This window comes from Triticum urartu, chromosome 2A (genome assembly GCF_056163025.1).
Source record: "Triticum urartu cultivar PI428250 chromosome 2A, HENAU_Tu73, whole genome shotgun sequence".
NCBI classification, from domain to species: domain Eukaryota; kingdom Viridiplantae; phylum Streptophyta; class Magnoliopsida; order Poales; family Poaceae; genus Triticum; species Triticum urartu.
In genome coordinates, this window is record NC_141874.1 from 144,053,986 (window position 1) to 144,074,721 (window position 20,736).

At 45.1% G+C, this 20,736-nt stretch overlaps 1 protein-coding gene and 1 pseudogene across 6 annotated transcripts; one reads left to right on the plus strand and one right to left on the minus strand.

Moving 5' to 3' along the window:
- Positions 1-3,426: 3,426 nt before the first annotated feature.
- On the minus strand, positions 3,427-8,010 carry LOC125529095 (uncharacterized). 6 transcript variants are annotated; one of them, XM_087543479.1, is made up of 5 exons: positions 7,640-8,010; positions 7,209-7,567; positions 6,301-6,351; positions 5,539-5,603; positions 3,427-5,085 (listed from the first exon to the last, which is right to left on the minus strand). In XM_087543479.1, the coding sequence occupies exons 1-4, from the start codon at positions 7,861-7,863 to the stop codon at positions 5,584-5,586; spliced, it is 654 nt and encodes a 217-aa protein (XP_087399605.1). In that variant the 5' UTR covers positions 7,864-8,010; the 3' UTR covers positions 3,427-5,085; positions 5,539-5,583. The 6 variants fall into 6 exon arrangements, 1 of the variants encoding a protein (XP_087399605.1); XR_015615939.1 differs by lacking the exon at positions 7,209-7,567 and having other exon boundaries at positions 7,640-8,007; XR_015615938.1 differs by having other exon boundaries at positions 3,427-4,507; positions 4,987-5,085; positions 6,301-8,003.
- Positions 8,011-8,793: 783 nt separating this feature from the next.
- Positions 8,794-15,797, plus strand: LOC147984306 (uncharacterized; annotated as a pseudogene).
- Positions 15,798-20,736: the final 4,939 nt, after the last annotated feature.

The following is a 20,736-nucleotide window of genomic DNA, read 5'->3' on the forward strand; positions in this document are numbered from 1 at the left end:
TGCATGTTGAATGGTGAGGTGGCATGCTTGCATGTTGAGAGAAATATTTGAGTGGGGGCTAGCTATTTAGATATAGAAGATGTTGTGATTTATATTCCAGGTTAATTAATACATGCATGCTTTGAAGATATACATAAAACTGATATACTTTGAACGATATATAACCCAAAAAATTATGCACCATTTTTAACACACGCAAATTATTTTGAGACATACCGGTAAATGATAGAAATAGTACAACTACATATATGACAGATATTGACCAGGTATATGAAAAAGTTAGTACGTGACTAGGTATACAATTTTTATAGGTATATGAATTAGTATGTGACTAGGTATACGATTTTTATAGGTATATAAATTAGTACGTGACTAGGTATATGAATTAGTACGTGACTAGGTATACGATTTTTATAGTTATATAAATTAGTATATATGAATTTTTATAGGTATATGAATTAGTACGTGAATTTTTATAGATATATGAATTAGTACGTGCCAAGGTATGTAAAGAAAATAACACATCAATAAAATACACGTACCATGCATGGACCATTAATTGTTGATTTTCTCTCTCTTGTTTGATGAGAGCATTAAGTGTCCAGATCAAGCAATAGTTCTTTCTTAATTAAAGTGTCAATGTTTAACCCATTAGTTCTAGTACTAATACAGGTGCACGCATTTTAGTGTAATCCGACGGTTTGTAGGCAAGGTGCCCAGGCACCTAGGTGCCCCAAATGGCCCATGCACCCGAGGTAACCCATATATATATATATATATATATATATATATATATATAACACTATATATATATAGTGTTACTATTCATCATCCAGAGTGCAGAATAAGTTATTCTTCATACGAGGTAATCTTACGATCGTTTTCTAAATAAATTACATTTATAATATAAATAGTTACATGCATATTGATTCAATATGTAACCTTTGGTATAAAAAACAAAAATATAGGTTATAAGATTAGAAAAATCATATTTTATGTATGTTTTATACTATATTTTTACATTCATAATTTTACGTAACATAAGATAAGATCTCTGTTAAATATGTTTTGGTCTCACTGTTAACCATTTATCATAAGATCACTTGAAAAATATGCATGCTTCCTTGCTTACTACAGTTTTCAGCGCAAGATTTGTTTGCGCCTATCATTTTCCCATTGACAAAACGTAAAAGCCTACACATTTTTTCTTCTACAACACCTGCTATTTATGGCTAACGCACTGTCATTTTTGAGTTTGCATCATCGGTCGTACCCTTGGTGAGCAGGAGGGTGTCAATAGAGCGGCCAACTGGTGCATGCATGATTGACCGAGTGAACCATGGTGGCAGGAATTTGAGTGTCAAGTGTCAACACAGAAGGCGTTGATGAAGGGTGTGCGGGACCATTTTTTTTTACGTTAATACGAATTGTGGTGTTTGGTTCGGTGGGAAAATATGTACCCATATTTCCCAAAAGACAAATAATAATAGTACAAAAAACAACCATAACAACATTACCGAGTGCCCAACTATCCTGAATATTGACTGAGACGCACACTGGCACAGTGAATACATCACTACTTAAGCGACCAGGCTGCCAGATTAAGTAGGTTTGAAGCTGAAGCAATAACAATCGTAATAGAAGTTTTGGCCGGTCACTGCCACCGTTGTCGTCTCACCTGTCTACTCTCTCTCCGTCTTATCTTAATTAATTTATGACATGAACTTAATAGTACTCTCGAGACAAATGGTCAACTACCAACTTCAGGGCCTAGGTGATCAGGGTGGACAATTTTAGAGACCCAAAATAGTATTTCACTGTGTGCATCCTTTATTTTACTTTTTTTGCCAAAAGCATCATTCATGTCTTCAGCGTATTGATGCAGAGATCAAGTAGCTCTTTTCGATACCAATAAATTTTGTTTATTGAGAAATTGAATTCCATCTAGAAAAACCGAAGGACCAGATGGTCACGCATTAGTCTTACAGCATCACCGTCTGGGTGCCGCTAACCGCCGAGCTCGGATGTGGGACAGGGGCGGAGCGAGAAAATTTGACCATTGGGTTCATTCCATGAGTTATTGTGAGAACTTGGTACTAATTTGTGAGGTTTATAGTATAATTTTAAATTCTCTTACAACAAAGTTATAGCACCAAAAACAACATAATGAATAGAAATATGGTACCTTTGATGCACTTAGCCTATGTCTAATTGATGACCTTGATGTACTTGTATCATTATCTCGATCTGGTGACCGAGTTTTCTTCGAAAAATATCGCTCCATAGCATAGATCAATCAAAGTTCATGGAGAAAAACAGATAAAAAAACTATGGCAAAAATTCACTATCACACTAGGTTATTAGGCTAGGTAGAACATACATAGGAAAGAGGCTTAATGGTTCAGCGCCCAAAAACATTGCACCCAACCCGTACAAGCTCGCGTCGAGAAAAAATGCATCGGTTGCAGCTGCGCTAGCCAATGGCAACTGGATGAGAGGGCTGCAGCAGCTGACAACAACTACAGACCTTCATTGCTTCTTTTATCTCTGGCAACATATTCAACAAGTCAACCTCACTGATGAACCAGATGCCATCTGCTGGAAGACCTCAGCATCAAATCTTTACTCTGCATCCTCGGCATACGACCTTCAATTCTTGGGCTCCATCAACCGTCCTGCCCTGGACATATGGCATGTCAAGTCTGAAGGAAAAGTGAAATTCTTCACCTGGCTGCTGGCGCAGAACAGGCTTCCCACTATCGATCGGCTGTGAGCCAGAGGAAGTAACATCGATAACATATGCTCTCTCTGTGATCAGACTGCTGAAAATGCGGCTCATTTGTTTTGCCACTGTCCCTTCACTTCTGAAGTCTGTTTCAAGCTGCACTGCACCCTGCAATCCAGTCAAAATGCTGCTGCAAGCTTCAACAACATGCATTTCCTCACTGCTCAGGATTGGTGGACTCATTACAGCTCTGGCCCCAAGAAGAATGCCCAACAAGCCATGTATTTTGCGTGGAACATTTGGAATGAACGTAACCGGCGGCTCTTCAAGCACATCTCTTCGACTGCTAACGAGGTTGTCGCCTTAATTGTCTGAGACTTAAATCATGTACGTGTAGCCTTCTGTAGACCACCCCTTGAACCAGACTGAGGTTTCTCCCTTTTGTAACTTATACTCTGCCAATGGCAACCCTCTTGTACATTCTTTATCTATAACTAGATGACCCGTTGCGCCAATGGCGCAAAGGGCGATAGCAAGCCAAGTATTGTAAGAGGGGTGATAGGAAAATTCAGGCACATACCAAAATAATAAATACTTACTGCTGGTAGATAGATACTTAGTGATGATACAGTGTTATAGAAGTTTTTTATCAATTATTTACAATGTTATTAGGAAGCAAGGTAGATACCCAGAGATACATCTTATGAGGCAACGAACATTAGATGGAGTCATCGTTGCACGTTTCATGAATATTGAAAACGGCTTTGCTGTCCAGGCAACCTTTATTAGTGCTAAAGCCTGGGTTTGTTCAAAACACTGAAAGTACAAGCGTATGAGGACAGCAACAGGGTAGCAGTCTTCACTTGTCCTTGCGAGTGGTGGTTTTAGTATCCACAGCAAAGGCTTGGGATATACTGGAAAGCAAGCGGACATCCTTCAAACTGGTCTAAGAGGCAGCAGATAGCAAGTAAAACAAAAAAAATCAAACTGAATTCAGACCATAGAACATCAAGTTCGCGCCGAGGGCCAACGACCTGGCCGCCACCCCATACGTCCGCGGTCGCCGCAGCTTGCCAGCTTTCCTGTCGCTGCAACTTGCCAGCTTTCCCTCGGTGACCTCCTCCGACTACCCACCTGCACATAGAGCAGCGCAGCCTCCAGCTCCAGCCCACGGAGGCATAAGTCAAGCTTTCACATTTCCACAAAGTAGTTTCTATCCAGAATTTAATCATGTACAACCAGACCACTCAACTAAGTTACAAACAAAGGACAATTAATGGAATTACTATTTATAAGAACATCATATGTGTATTTCACACAAGACACACTGCCAAGGTAAGGGTAAATCTGGTTACAACACAACAGAAATTACATAAAAGCAAGTTGTTAAAGATAGAAACAGAGAAATATATAGATATATTCATATCTATCAAAACTGCTACATTCAAGCCGATTCCAAGAACCATGGTTATATGGTTTTGCATTAAGTTGCAATGTACTTCTTCTCAAACCTTCATACGTTCCAACAAAGCAACATATTCAACTATAAAATTGGTTCAACTGAAAACTAATCTCACACTAAATTGATCTGGTTGGTATCCGATAGCAGAACAGGTTTGAGGGGTTGATAACCCATGATACCAACTATGTAGGGATGCACGAAGCAGAAACAAAAGTAACAGTGATACATAAAGAGAAATGGTTTGTACATACAACAAGATATCTGAAAGGATCTTATTTTGCCAACAAAATATTTATGCATCGGTTCGCTTCATTTGAAATCTGCATACCCAAAAAAAATATTAAGGTAAGAAAACAGTAAAGCCGAACAAAGAACAGATCTAATGATAATATAAAGGGTATACCTTTGCCACCGCATCTTTTGCCACATGCAGAACTTTTTCAAGAAACAACTGAATAGATTCTTCTAAAGCATCTTTTTGAGAGCAAACTAATCATTGCTATAAAAAAGAATGATTAATTAAACTAATCTTCCTGTGCATAGGCATGAATAGTGGACCTGATTATTGAGCATCTCAGCAATTAAAAACAAAGCAATCTGCCTAGCAGCCAGTACCTCATGTACTGAAAGGCTGGAATTAGAATGCAAATAGTTTGAACCCTATTTTTCAAATACTCATTATTGTTTAGCACAGAAATTAGAAGATTATGCTTCAGAAAAAACAAACTGAACTATTATAAAATTAAGTACTTTGGGTTCCCCTAGTAACTACATTTTGTAAGGAAATCAGGTTGCAAACCTTTGACCACATGGAGTTGTCATTACCAAGTGAAGCCTTAATCAACTGTTTTATTGTTTTGTGCTCTTCCGAACTTGATATTTCTACATCAGTGCTTATCTACAAAGTTGAGAAAATAAATTAAAGCACTTCACAGAGATTTAGAAAAGGAAAAAAAACGGCAGTACACACAATCAAGTAAAAGGATTTTTCGTCAGTACATGATGAAGTTGTGGTATGCTCAAACCGTTGTCAGCATGCATGTTTGTCTTTATAGAACTAAGGTTTACAACCATATCTCCCTCTTGAACATAATTTCCTATAGTTGAACTCACTGGTTGAACTAACAACAGTATGCCCATCAGGGGTGTGCAGACTGAAGAAACATAAACACTAACACGGTTATTAATGTAATGCAAATTAGTGCAGTTATTGCTTTGCGGACATATGGACACCGTCCGCCTGCATCCCTACTCTATGGTATATAAGTTGGGAACCATTTTGAATTTTGGGTTTAAGATGAGGTAGACAAAATAAGCAAGGTAGAGTGAAAAGAATATAATAGAAACAAACCTTTGCATGCTCTTAGTATGGTATATCTCCCTGCTATGATCATCATTATAACTGAAGATCCATACCTGCAAAAGCAGTAAAAAATAGTGAGACATCACCTAAAAATGATTACCGTGTGAATCTGGATCTGCAAAAGTGGCTTGTAACAAATTCCCATCCTGTTGGGTTGTAGTCAACATCCATCCTGACAACTCACCTCGTGTAAGACTTGACTTCTAAAAATCAAATATAAATCAAAAGGAAAAGAATACTGCATGTTGCCAATTGGCTTGATACAGACCTAAATGAAATGGTAACTTTCAGGTGTACATTGTATAATGTAAGGCAGGAACTGCACATCTCACTTAGTTCAGCGACGCATTACACTACAATGAAATAGCACCCCATGAATAAAATCCTTCCTTATTGCAGCTTCAGTTTTGCTTGATATATCCTTGAAGTGTTTGTGTGCTATTCGTATTGACAGGAGATATGCATATGCTAGCACATGCACTTACCATACAGATCTATATAAACCACTCGTTTTCTCTACCAAGCGAGTGACCTTCACATATATCTATATTTGCTACTGACAATTTGAGTTCCTCAAACAGAAGGAATCATCCAAGAGTGATCGAACTAAGAATGGTGTACTCTTTTAAACAGAAGAAAGGCATGGCTGAAACACATTTTTTTTCTAGAGCATATTTTTAGTTCTGTGAAATAAGAAAGAAGAAAGAACGCAATAGAACAGCTAAAAAGAAATTAAGTATGCACACGTACATTGTTCTTCAGTCTTCCTCAAGGTCCTTCCTCTTGTATTCTTCATCCGATCTGCACACATCTTGTTTAGAAAAAACATAAATCAAGAAATTAAAATCTGGTGGGCTGGGTGAGTCAAAAAATCAGTGCTCATCCAAACGACTTCACCAGCTTGGTCAACGATCAATATTTTGGATGGGCAGCTGTAGGAATCAATCCAAACAGCCGCTGAGTTCTTCATAGTAAAATCCGTAAAATGCAACAGCTTACCAAATTCTATGGTCAATCATGTCATGAGCAAACTTCAATAACAATTTTGGATAGACTGTTCATGCCCTGCTGCACTCGGGCGGAAACAATAACTTACTGACAACGGTGCTATTCAGTGTCAGAAAACACCCGATATAAAGTTAACTGACATTCCTAGTTTTCTTGTATAGTATGATCATACCAACAAATTCTGAAACTTATGAATTGGCTGACTTAACCCAATATATAGCCCATGCTAAATTGGTCGTAGTTGGTTTTAGTCTTTCAGTTCGTAAAATCCCAAAGGGATCACAAAACTGATTTGCAGAAATTCACATGCTACACTTCATTAGATGAAACAGAACCCACTACCTAATTAGCATGTCGCATTTCAATTCAATAGTCTGCACGTTATCTTCGTGAGCAGGACGATGCCCAAAAAAAAGCACTAAGGATCATGAAATAGCTTCTACATAGTCTATCAGAACCGCACCTCAATATGACCAGAAAATCAGAGCATTTGTGCCAGGTCAAGAACCTAAGAATATCCAGGCATCAGCATTTAAACAAAGCCACACAGCAGCGACAGTTGTGGTGGCATCAAGAACCAACAGCCAGGTCAAATGGCACAACACGAGAATGCTAAGCGAGATCCAAGAAAGATGCAGAAGCCGTCATACCATCAGTACAGCGAGTGCGCCACGCGAAGGAAAAAACCGGCGAGCAGGGACATAAGAAGGAGCGAAGCGAGTGGGCAGCGAGAGCGAGACCTAGCCCGCGTCTCCCCCTGGGACCCTCTTTCCTCTTGCCGCCGCCGCCGCCACCGCCGATGGAGAAAGTGGGAGGAAATAGGAGAGGGAGGTGCAGCAGACGGGAGAGGGTCATCGGCTGCTGTCGGCCTGCACCCGCGAGGTCGGGCATGACCTGGCGGCGTCTTGATTCGCTCCTCACACCGCCGGCTGCAGGATCCAGGTTACTCCCGCACGACTGCCGTCTCTCTGCCCAGCGTCCTACCTCATCACCGGCCGCCCTCCTAATCCTTTGTCTCAGGTATCTTTGTGAGCACGGGAATGCTAAGCGAGATCCAAGAAAAAAGCAGAAGCCGTCATACCATGTGGCACGTCGAGCCGATCCGGGGGAGGACTTCCGCCGCCGCCAGCAGCAGCCGCTGGTGCGGCCCGTGGTGGAGGCGGGGGAGGGTGGGCGCGCGGGGGGCTTGCCGGGGGCGGAGGCGGGGGAGGGGGCGTCAGGCGCCCCAAGGTGCGGCGCAGGGTCTGACCCATGTGTCGGCGCCGGCGAGAGGGAGCGGGTGGCGAAGCAGAAGATGTGTAGCATAGATTTGGGATGAGCCACGACTTCCTACTGCCCGCTGCCCTTTTTCATAGCGAGGAATAGCGAGGACGTGGAGGCAACGGTCCTGCCTAGCACCCCCTTCATCATTTATATGTTCAATATATGTTCAATGCAAAGGCAGAGCACCTGCTATTTGTCCTAAAAAAAGAAAAAAGAGGAAATGGGGCAATGTAATCTAATTACCTCAAATTTTGAGATACAATTATTGCTGCTGTCGATCTGTAGACTGCGGCCGGCCGAGGCGGCGAGGCATCAGGAACACACACAGAGGATAGGAGAGATCAGATGTGAATTGAAAAACGAAGACACGGTGAGGCGTGCGGTTGCATACATGACTAATTACGGTCATTAATCACGGCAAGAGTCAACGAATCCTCGTGGGCTTTTCACTTGTGGGCCCTTTGCTTTAGTTGCTTAGTCCATGACAACCTCGTGTTGATGGGCCAGTCATAATTTTTTAATGGGTTCACATCAGGTAAACTTGCAGGTACATCCACGTATGGAGCAAAATCCGTTGGGTTCAGTTGAACCCAACACTTGTACGCTGGGGAGGAGTCCGATTGGTGGCAGCAACAGTCAATGCAGATGCCAAACTTCTTTGTGTTTATGTGCGATTTGATGGCCCCTTGGACAAGTTATTTCGTCTTAGCAGCTGGCCTAACAGCCAAGAGAACTACCAGGCAGATTCTCCCTTCACCCAAATCAGATTGTAAGAACGCAGCCCGACTTAGACTATATGAAACTAAAGAGCACACACATAAACTGAGAACCGTAGGCGAGTAGGTGGCCAAGCATTGGACTTGCATGACATACAAGCGTTTTCAAACTCTATAAACAGAACGTAGCAGCTGTTATCTCTTCCACACCAAAACCACATCACACAAGCTAGTACAACCATAGGCATCCATCAAAATGGCTTCACGAAACACGGCTTTATTCCTCGTCGGGTTGCTCCTCTCCCGCGTCGCCATGAGCAACGGAGCAAGAATCCTGGAGGAGGACACAACTCCTTCCAAAGGCGAGGAGCACCTGCCGGAGCTGCCAGTGCTGGAATTTTGCCTATTTTGGGCCTAGCCCAATAGCAGTTTCAGAAATTCCTAATAAATCCTAGAGGCCCACACAGTCCATTTGTGCAAGGCAAGAGGTGGAACAAAAGTTTAGTCCCACATTGCTAGTTGAGTGGGAGTTGGACCTCCTTATAAGGGAGGTTCTCTCCCCACTTGTACGAGTATGAGAATAAGAGGAATATCCACGCACGACAGGTATACGAAAGGTCACGTGGGAGTTGAAACATTTTTCTGTAGTGGACACTGAATTCGAACGGCGCACCTCTTCGGCCGCTGCCTGTTCGCTTCGTCTCCCTTCGTTGCTTCACCTCCCGTCGCAGCCTCTTCGCGTCCTTCTCCTGTGCCTATATAAGAGAGGTCGCCACAAAGTTCCTGAGCACCGCGCTGCTGCTACGATCTTTCTCATCCCGGCTTGCGGCGTGCACCGCACGTCGGGATAGTAGGCCTCCGAAACCGCACCTTTTGAGTCCTGTACGGGAGAAGGATGATAAGATTTTTGGGGAGCGCTCAGCGCGACTACTGGCTGCTTCATCACGGATGATCCGGTCGCCGACGACTTCTTCCCCGACGTCCACGACCTCCTCGACGACATGGCAGGCGAGGACACCGACCCCAAGTCCAGCGCTTCTGCTGCTGCTGTCCCGTACATGTTCTTGTCTTTCCTGTTAAAGGTTCTGCCACAGTTCCTTGTTCTAGTCCTTGTCCTACACATGTTAAGTTCTACTTCATATATACTACTTGCTATACTGTCTGCTTTAGATATGATAGGCTACGGTTCATATATGCAGAAGCTATTTACCTTTTCTCTGTCAGAACGCATGACTTGTTTTATCTCTTCTATATTAGTCATGCTTTATCTAGTATTTCTGTTAATAAAATCATTTGGTAAATTGCTCATATTTCCAACAATCCAAAAACCTTATTATAGGCAATTTACCCCAAGTGGTTTTGCTACTTCCATGAGACCTCCTATGTTTGAGGGTATCCACTATAAGAGGTGGCGCGTGAGAGCAGTCTTATGGTTTCAAACCATGAGTTGCTATGACGCCACTCTCGGCAAACCTGAAGGAGAGCTTGATGCTCAACAGGCACAAGCTTTTCAGAAAATGGATACTCTATTTAAGGCTGCTCTCTTGAGTGTTCTTGGTGAGAACATAGTTGATGCTTATGCGTCAATTGATAATGGAAAAGATATGTGGGATGCACTCGAGGCCAAGTTTGGGGTCTCAGATGCTGGCACTGAGCTGTACATCATGGAGCAATTCTATGATTACAGGATGACTGAAGAGCGCTCCGTGGTTGAGCAAGCTCATGAGATACAGTCATTTGCTAGAGAACTTGAGCACTTCAGTTGTATGCTACCGGACAAGTTTGTTGCCGGAGGTATCATCACTAAGCTTCCTCCTTCATGGAGGAACTTTGCTACCTTGCTGAAGCATAAGAGGCAGGAGTTTTCCGTCCCGGATCTCATTGGCACTCTTGATGTGGAAGAAAAGGCGAGAGCAAAGGACACACGTGCTCGAGGTATTCAGGGAGGATCTAGTGTCAATGTGGTACAGAAGCAGAACTTCCAGCCCCACAAGTTCAAGAACAAGGGCAAGTTTGATGGTAAAGCAAAGTTTGATGGGAAGAACAAGGCTGTGCAACACACGAACTTCAAGAAGAAGAATGGCAAGAAGAAAGGTGCTTGTCATGTGTGTGGGGATCCTGATCATTGGGCTCCTAGTTGCCCTAATCGCTATGACAAGCGTAATCCTGGGAAAGGCGGCAAGACCGCTAATGTTGTCATTGGAGACACTGACATGAAGGATGCTGGGTATGGTATATTTCCCACTATTCTTTCAGTATGTCATTCTCCTGACTGGTTGATTGACACGGGTGCTAATGTGCATGTATGCGGTGATATTTCCATGTTTTCGTCTTATCAGACCGCAGGGACTTCAACCGTGCTGATGGGCAACGATTCAAGTGCTTCTGTTCGTGGTGTTGGCACGGTCGATCTGAAGTTTACTTCGGGGAAGATCGTGCGGCTGAAGAACGTGCATTATGTCCCCTCCGTCAATAAAAATCTTGTTAGCGGATCTCTTCTGTGTAGAGATGGCTACAAGCTTGTCTTCGAGTCGAATAAATTTGTAATATCCAAGTATGGAACCTTTGTTGGTAAAGGCTATGAGTCGGGAGGCTTGTTTCATTTATCCTTATTAGATGTTTGCAATAAAGTTGTTAATCATATTTGCAACAATAGTGAATCCAATGTGTGGCATTCACGTCTTTGTCATGTTAACTTTGGTTGCATGTCGCGACTAGCGAAGTTGAACTTAATCCCTAGTTTCACCACCGTCAAGGGATCTAAGTGTCAAGTGTGTGTGCAAGCTAAGCAACCTCGTAAGTCTCACACGACTGCGGAAATAAGAAATCTTGCACCACTAGAGCTCATACATTCAGATCTATGTGAAATGAATGGTGTGTTGACAAAAGGTGGAAAGAAATATTTCATGACGTTAATTGATGACTCCACTAGATACTGCCGTGTGTATCTTCTGAAGTCTAAGGATGAGGCTTTGAACTTTTTCAAGATCTATAAAGCCGAAGTGGAAAACCAACTTGATCGAAAAATCAAGAGGCTTAGGTCTGACCGTGGTGGAGAGTATTTTTCCAATGAATTTGATGCTTTTTGTGTGGAACATGGTATAATTCATGAGAGGACGCCTCCCTATTCACCTCAGTCAAATGGGGTGGCCGAAAGAAAGAACCGTACTCTAACTGATTTGGTTAACGCCATGTTAGACACATCGGGTCTCTCCAAGGCATGGTGGGGTGAGGCGATATTGACAGCATGTCATGTCCTGAACCGAGTCCCCACAAAGAACAAAGAGATAACTCCATTCGAGGAATGGGAGAAGAAAAGGTTAAAACTCTCTTATCTGCGAACATGGGGTTGTTTGGCGAAAGTCAATGTTCCAATTCCAAAGAAGCGGAAGCTTGGACCAAAGACTGTGGATTGTGTTTTCCTGGGATATGCTTTTCATAGAATTGGCTATAGATTCTTGGTTGTAAAATCTGAGGTACCTGACATGCATGTCGGTACGATCATGGAGTCGAATGATGCGACTTTCTTTGAAGATATCTTTCCCATGAAGGATATGGCTACCTCATCTAATCAGGAGATGCCTAGTTCATCGAATCAGGAACCGGTTACAATTACCGAACCTACCATTTCGATGGAACACTTCGAAAGTCCTGTGGAGGAGAACAATGAAGTTCCTACCAGGAGCAAGGGACAGAGGACTGCAAAGTCCTTTGGTGATGATTTTCTTGTGTATCTCATAGATGACACTCCCAGTTCTATTTCAGAGGCCTATGCATCTGAAGATGCTGACTACTGGAAGGAAGCGGTTCATAGCGAGATGGATTCCATCTTGGCAAATGAAACTTGGGAGATAACTGATCGTCCTTATGGGTGCAAACCTATAGGATGCAAATGGGTATTCAAGAAGAAGCTTAGGCCTGATGGTACTATTGAAAAATACAAGGCTCGGCTCATGGCTAAGGGTTATACCAAAAAGGAAGGTGAAGACTTCTTTGATACTTACTCACCTGTGGCTCGACTGACCACTATTCGAGTTCTACTTTCACTAGCTGCCTCGCATGGTCTTCTCGTTCATCAAATGGATGTTAAGACTGCTTTCCTAAATGGAGAGTTGGACGAGGAAATTTATATGGAACAACCAGATGGGTTTGTACTAGATGGTCAGGAATAGAAAGTGTGCAAGTTGCTGAAGTCTTTGTACGGACTTAAGCAAGCACCCAAACAGTGGCATGAGAAGTTTGAAAGAACTTTAACAGCTGCAGGCTTTGTTGTGAACGAAGCCGACAAATGTGTGTACTATCGCCATGATGGGGGCGAGGAAGTTATCCTGTGCTTGTATGTCGATGACATACTGATTTTCGGAACAAATCTGGAAGTTATTAAGCAGGTCAAGGATTTCCTATCTCGTTGTTTTGAGATGAAGGATTTAGGAGTGGCTGATGTCATTCTGAACATCAAGTTGTTGAGAGACGATGATGGTGGGGTTACTTTGCTTCAATCTCACTATGTGGAAAAGATCTTGAGTCGCTTTGGCTATAGTGACTGCAAGCCCTCTCCAACACCATATGATGCTAGTGTGTTGCTTCGAAAGAATCGAAGAATTGCTAGAGACCATTTGAAGTATTCAGATTATTGGCTCGCTTATGTACTTAGCCAGTGCTACAAGACCTGACATCTCTTTTGCTGTTAGCAAACTGAGTCGGTTTGTTTCAAAACCAGGAGATGTGCATTGGAAAGCTCTAGAGAGAGTTTTGCGTTATTTGAAAGGCACTGCAAATATGGAATTCACTACACCGAGAATCCAAAGGTGCTTGAAGGGTATAGTGACTCAAACTGGATCTCAGATGCTGATGAGATAAAGGCCACGAGCGGTTATGTATTCACTCATGGAGGTGGCGCTGTTTCTTGGAAGTCTTGCAAGCAGACCATCTTAACGAGGTCAACAATGGAAGCAGAACTCACAGCACTAGATACAGCTACGGTCGAAACAGATTGGCTTCGTCGGCTCTTGAATGACTTACCGGTTGTTGAGAAACCTGTACCGGGTATCCTTATGAACTGTGACAATCAAACTGTGATCACGAAAGTGAGCAGCTCAAAGGATAACATGAAGTCATCAAGACACGTTCAGAGAAGGTTAAAGTCTGTCAGAAAAATGAAAAACTCCGGAGTTATTGCATTGGATTATATCCAAACGTCTAAAAATCTGGCAGATCCTTTTACTAAGGGTCTATCACGTAATGTGATAGATAATGCATCGAGGGAGATGGGTATGAGACCCACAATATGAGTTGTTCACAGTGGTAACCTATTCTTTGTGATCGGAGATCCCGTGAATTAGATGTGGAAGACAAGCTGTTGGTCAACTGAGAGGAGAGTATCCTTATTATTCACAATACCACTCCATGAAGATGCAATACTCTCCTTATCTGCATGGCAGGTTGATGTATATCTTAATGTGTTCTAAGTGGCTTATTTAAGCAGAGATGTTATCCTGCAGAACATCTTTTGAAGAACGCACCTATATGAGTCTGATTGTCAAACGTCGCAATCTATGAGAGTAGGGTTCTCTCTAGTAAACTCATGAAAGGTCACGGAGTATGACGCATAAGCTCCACCCGCGAGGAAGACCCATGGTAGCCACATATCGGTCAAGGCTTTATGTGAAGCTAGATTCGCAGAAAACTTGCAGTTCAAGGCCCAGTCCACTGTTCAAGTTGCTTACTAGTGTAGCATAGAGTTCTAGTTGGAAGTTTAACTTAACAGTCTCCACTGCAGTACCGGTATATAAAACAGTGTTTTGGAACCAAAGGCAAATTTTTGTGTGCCTCTGGGATCTGGTGGGGGATTGCTGGAATTTTGTCTATTTTGGGCCTAGCCCAATAGCAGTTTCAGAAATTCCTAATAAATCCTAGAGGACCACACAGCCCATTTGTGCAAGGCAAGAGGTGGAACAAAAGTTTAGTCCCACATTGCTAGTTGAGTGGGAGTTGGACCCCCTTATAAGGGAGGTTCTCTCCCCACTTGTACGAGCATGAGAACAAGAGGAATATCCACGCGCGCTCCTCCTCCGCCGCCCGCCTCGCCACGCCACGCCTCATCACGACGCGCCGCGGGTTGCGGGAATGAGCCGAGCCGATGTCTAAATTTTTGCACGCACGACGGGTATACGAAAGGTCACGTGGGAGTTGAAACGTTTTTCTGTAGTGGACACTGAATTCGAACGGCGCGCCTCTTCGGCCGCTGCCTGTTTGCTTTGTCTCCCTTCGTTGCTTCACCTCCCGTCGCAGCCTCTTCGCATCCTTCTCCTGTGCCTATATAAGAGAGGTCGCTCCTCTCCAGAGAGACACACCAGAAGATCCCCTTCCTCTCGCCACAAAGTTCCTGAGCACTGCGCTTCTGCTACGATCTTTCCCATCCCGGCTTGCGGCGTGCACCGCACGTCGGGACAGTAGGCCTCCGAAACCGCACCTTTTGAGTCCTGTACGGGAGAAGGGTGATAAGGTTTTTGGGGAGCGCTCAGCACGACTACTGGCTGCTTCATCACAGACGATCCGGTCGCCGATGACTACTTCCCCGACGACGACTTCTTCCCCAACGTCCACGACCTCCTCGACGACATGGCAGGCGAGGACACCGACCCCAAGTCCAGCGCTTCTGCTGCTGCTGTCCTGTACGTGTTCTTGTCTTTCCTGTTAAAGGTTCTGCCACAGTTCCTTCTTCTAGTCCTTGTCCTACACATGTTAGGTTCTACTTCATATATACTACTTGCTATACTGTCTGCTTTAGATATGATAGGCTACGGTTCATATATGCAGAAGCTATTTACCTTCTCTCTGTCAGAACGCATGACTTGTTTTATCTCTTCTATATTAGTCATGCTTTATCTAGTATTTCTGTTAATAAAATCATTTGGTAAATTTCTCATATTTCCAACAGCCAGCGCTACCCAAGGTCGAGCTGCCGCCGTTCCCGGAGGTGCATCTGCCACATAAGCCTAAGCTGCCCAAGGTAGAGCTGCCGTCATTCCCTGAGGTGCACCTGCCACCCAAGCCCGAACTGCCGACGTTCCGGAGGTGCACCTTCCAGCCAAGCTAGAGCTGCCTAAGGTGGAGCTGCCACCAAAGCCAGATATGCCCACCATCCTGGAGTTCCAATTCCCGAAGCCAGAGGCTAGAGATATTTTACGGTGCATCATACTACCCAATATAACTGGTAGTATTAAACTGATCCAACGGTTTGATAATGGACGCCGATAAGTGCCACACGTGTGAGCGTTAGGGGGTCTGCCCACAAATTTTGTGTGGTGTATAAAAGGAAAGGCCCACACACCTACGTGTGGGCAAAACAAGTAATGCCCACACACCTCTTTTTTCCCTCCCGACGCCTCCCACACATGTGCGTGTGGGCGAAATAGATAACGCCCACACACCCCGTACGTCAGGCCTCGTACCTCGTGGTCTCGCACGCCTCGCGTGACAGTCACCGTGCGTCCCGTAGTTGCCATGGTCTAGACCCTCGTCCATGTTCGTTTAACTGTAGTTGCCATGTTGCTGAATTTCGATTGCCATGTCGGACAACTATAGTTGCCATGGTTGCTCAACTGCAGTTGCCATGTATGGTCTGGTCTACTGCAGTTGCTATGATTTCAAAACTTTAGGAGTTGCCACCCACTAACACTATGCAGTTTCTGTGTAGCACTACAAAAAGGCATGGCAAAAAAACATGTTCGGTTAAAAGAAAGAGTTGTCGTGTGCTCACAAGCATGCTAGGGCAGTTGCCATGTAAAGAGTAAGAGTTGTCATCTGCTTACGTGCACGCTAGGGCAGTTGTCATGTACCATGCAAAAACACATGACAACTCGGGTAAAAGAGAGTTGCTATCTTCTTACAAGCAAAGCTAGGGCAGTTGCCATGTACCCCGCAGAAACACATGGCAACTGCCAGCTTTGTGTGTGGACGAGGAGGCGGGCGTGTGGGCAAAGTGATAAACGCCCACACACCAGCCACCTCTGCATGCGTGAAAACTGGTGCCTGGTTGAATTGTTAAACGCTCACACACCAGCCCCCCGTGTGGTGAAAAAGGACGTGTGGGCGACCGAACGAATGCCCACACACCAGCTTAGTCCTACGTGGCGCACAAAAACTGCTAGAACGCGCCAAGATACATGCAGAATTGGTTGGACGAGGATCCATCCGTGTGGGCGAGTTGCCAGACGCCCACACGTGTGAGCATTCGTGTTTTCGTTGATAATTCCAATTTAGGGGTAAATTTGTCCTTTCTTCCAACTTTTAATAACTATTTATATAATATTGAATTAAAATATGATTCAATCTGCACGTGGTCATCCTCAACCTCCGTCATCCCCACATCGTCAATAGTCACAGCCAACCAGTCTGCAGGCCACCGCCGGCCACCTCCAGCCTCCACATCCCAACGCCGCAACGCCACTTGCAGACTCCCGCACCCAGGACTTTCATCATCTTGAGGCTGCCAGCCTACTCCAGGCGCGCACCCTCATCTCCATGGCAGATTGACAATGTTCGTCAACAGGGCTGCACGTTGGACTAGCTAGCAAGGTATTGATTGGTACAATCTTTACCCAGCAGACCACACACACTGCTAATCGAGTGCCCTCCGTACACACATCCAGTACTTGTACTCATTATCCATCCAGCACTCGCATCATGAATAAGCAAAACACAGGCCACGGCTACCAGAGGAGAGATAGAGTCTGTGCCGTGGGTCTCTGTGTGATGGAGAGAGGTAGCTCCGGTGCACGAGTAGAGGGCCACCGAGCAGCCATTATTAGGAAAAGGCATGTTAGTGGCGCATCTGTTTTGGTCATTAATGGCGTACTACAGGTGCACCACTATCATCACGCCATTAGTAACTAATACTAATGGCGCACCCCTGGTGCGCCATTAGTATACCAGACAGTAGTGGCACACCAGGCAGTGCGCCATTAGTATGTCCCATGATGCGTCATTAGTATGTCTCCCAGGGGGTCATATTTACCTTGTGCTCTGGGTTACTAATGGCGCACTACTAGGCAGTGCGCCACTAGTGTGTTTATTGCGGTGCGTCACTAAAGTGCTGTGTGGTGCGTCACTAGTATGAATATTAGGAATTATTTTTTTTCCTTTTCTGATATTTGCATAGGTTACAAAATTTATTACTGGACAGAATATAGACAGCACCACACAGCAACAACAGATTTATCGAATACAATAGAAGATTAGTCTTCGAATACAATTCATCATATTAGTCTCCGAATTCAAAAGACCGAACAAAGTTAGAACATTACAAGTCTCGAGACCGCGAGTAGCGAGTTTGTCTTCACATTAGAAGTCGATATCGATCATCTAAACTACCATCACATAGAAGAGAGCTGCGGTCATCACGATTAGCATCATCGCGATGAAACTGGTCTTCATCTGGTTCCTCCTCCGCTCCCTCCTCTCTCCCACTAGATAGCGCGCGTATCTAGCTTCCGCCTCCGCCCTAGTGGTGTACCCTTTGTAACTATTACCGCTGAAATGGTGAACCTGTCTCCGACACTCCTCCTAGTCGTCGTAGACTCCGGAAACCTTACCCTTGTACACGACATGCAACGGCATCTCTATGCACTAGCCAAACAAAACGTTAGTAGCAATTCAGAGACAATACATAAGCAATATATAAGAATGCAACAAAAGGATCGGAAGAGAAAAGCAAGACATTAATAGCATGATTCATGGTCCTACTAATAAATAGCATCGATTACATATAAGTTGAACGACTGTCCAAACCAAAAAGACATACAAGTTCATTAAAGTTTAATTACAACATGAGCTAATCGATATTTCAGAACTACACATAGCATCACTACTTTCGACTCAACTCAAGGACCGGAGCATGGATGAAGCCGTCGTCTATCGTGATGTTCATGAAATCGCGGGCGTTGTCAGCCTGCATTTGTAGCGTTGTTTCTATCTCACTGTTGGACGGTTGATATCTGAGGTAGAACTGCCCCGAGGTACGAAGGACATCTTGGTGGATGATTTCCGCAAACTCCGACTGGATGAGAAAGAATTCTTGTCTGATGTCCGCGTCCTGGATTGCTGACAAGCTTGCAGCCCAATCTTTGAGATTTTTTGGTAGCAGTAGGTGATTATGGTCCCGTATGATCGCCTGCATGTGATGGAGGGCCTAGTAGGCATCCTTCTAACCGCCAGGCAGCTGCTTGACGCAGGGGAACGCTGTATTATGGGCGAACACGTGCTTGCCTTACCTACGAATTGGCCTGCTGAAGGTGCCTCCAGATCTGGCGTAGCCGGGGAGAACATCATCAAGAACTTTCTTGATATTTGTGTAGTCTTTCTTCGACTGACGGTCTGAGTCGAAATACGTGGCCATGGAATATTTCGGGCTTAAGAGGGTGAGTGTGCAATGTGTGTCACTGCACAAAACACGAAATGTTAGAAGAAAAAAAAGAACGATCGAAATCTAAGAAATCATATGTTACGGGGCGGTGATGGGATGACCTACTCGGGAAAGTAAGGCACGAGGAAGTTATCCTTATCTGGGTTTGCCAGAATGATGCCTTCGGGGTATGAACTCGTGACTTGCTGGTCCCCAGCGCTGCCCAAGATCTTGGCACGCACATAGAAGGGGTCGACTATCACGACGCCCGGGGTCTTGTCTCTAATGATCCGCATCTCCATACTCAGCGAAAATAGCTGAACGAAGGTGTAGTGCAGCGGATGAAGGTTAAAGATAGCGAAGATGTCATCAAACCGTAGGACGATCATACCCCCGATGGCGCTATCCACAAAGCCCTTGCCCTCTGGCACCTTGGCCATGAAAACCGGGTATGCCACATCATTCTCTCAGAGACGCCGCTTCTCCAAAGAAAGAACACTGTCATGCAGACTCCACATAGCGCCGGTTGCAGCATTGAGCAGATTAGTCGGTAGCATCGGCCTACCCGCCACATGCACCCTCCTCGAGATATCCTTAGGTGAAGGTGGCCCGTCCTGAGCACGGATCGTACTCGGTGCCGGCTGGCTCGCACCCTTGTTACTCTTTCTTTTCCGTCCCTTCTTCTTCTGCTGTAATGGGATCGAGTTCTGCTCATAGACAGCCTTCTTGAGTGTATTGGGGCTGATAATATTTCGCACCTCGGCTATCTGAGGCTCGGTGAAGGCGGCGGCTGGAGGCGTCTCCTGAGAACTGAACGCTAGACGATGCCTGTTGCAACTGGGTTTCTCCGCGGTACCAGCTCGATCATCTTTTGCAGGGTTGGGTTCTTGATAAGGAGGCCCCAAGAATTCGTCACCGTACCCATGTTCGTTGAAGTACTTATCGACATTGGTAAATGTACCGTCATTGTCGTCATCGGCGTCGTCTGGATCCTGTGCCATATCCATGTCCGGCATGTCCGGTAGCGTTGCGGGGGTCTTGCCATGGCTTGGCGCTGGCATGACTGGTGGTGTTGTCTGTGCGGTGGTGTCCCCCGCCCTCAAACGAATCTGGCTCTTCGGCCAAAGCATGGGCCAGCTTATGCAGGCACTGGGTGTCATCACATCATCTTCGTCGGTCCCATGGGGTCGATATGGAGGTAACATGTTGTCGAAGCCCGGCAGCACCCGAACCAGTTGAACCCTATAAACAATGGGTGGCATCTGATTACCGTGGAACACGCGGCTGCCCGGTTGAACGATTCTGCCCTTGGCGACATCGACCAACTCGTCATTCACGAAGTGCAGGAGAGTGCACGGAACGTCGGCGACGCCCTGCGAAAACATATAGGGCGTCAGGGGTGCCCATTCAAAGGCAAGGAGATGAAGTCATCGACCAAGAGGCTTAATTAGTTACCGTGATGGCGTCGAGCTCGGCTAATGTCGAGGCACCGCCAACGATGGGCGTGCAAGTGACGGAGGGGCCGCTTGCTGCCGAGGTGCCGACCGGCGTATTCTTCCCACACCCGGGCGTATTAAGCTGCAATGCCGGTGCCGCCGCGGGAGACACCAATGCCGCCTCCGCCGGAGACACCAACGGCGCCGCTGGCGCGTTGCATGAGTTGCTGCCCATGAAGCTGGGAATCAGGGGCGGCCCCTGTTGGCCGCCCACAATCCACGCCTGCAGCCCAGAAACCAAGGTAGGCATAATGGCGGTGATCGTCGCTCCCAGTTGGTCTCGCACTTGATCTTCGAC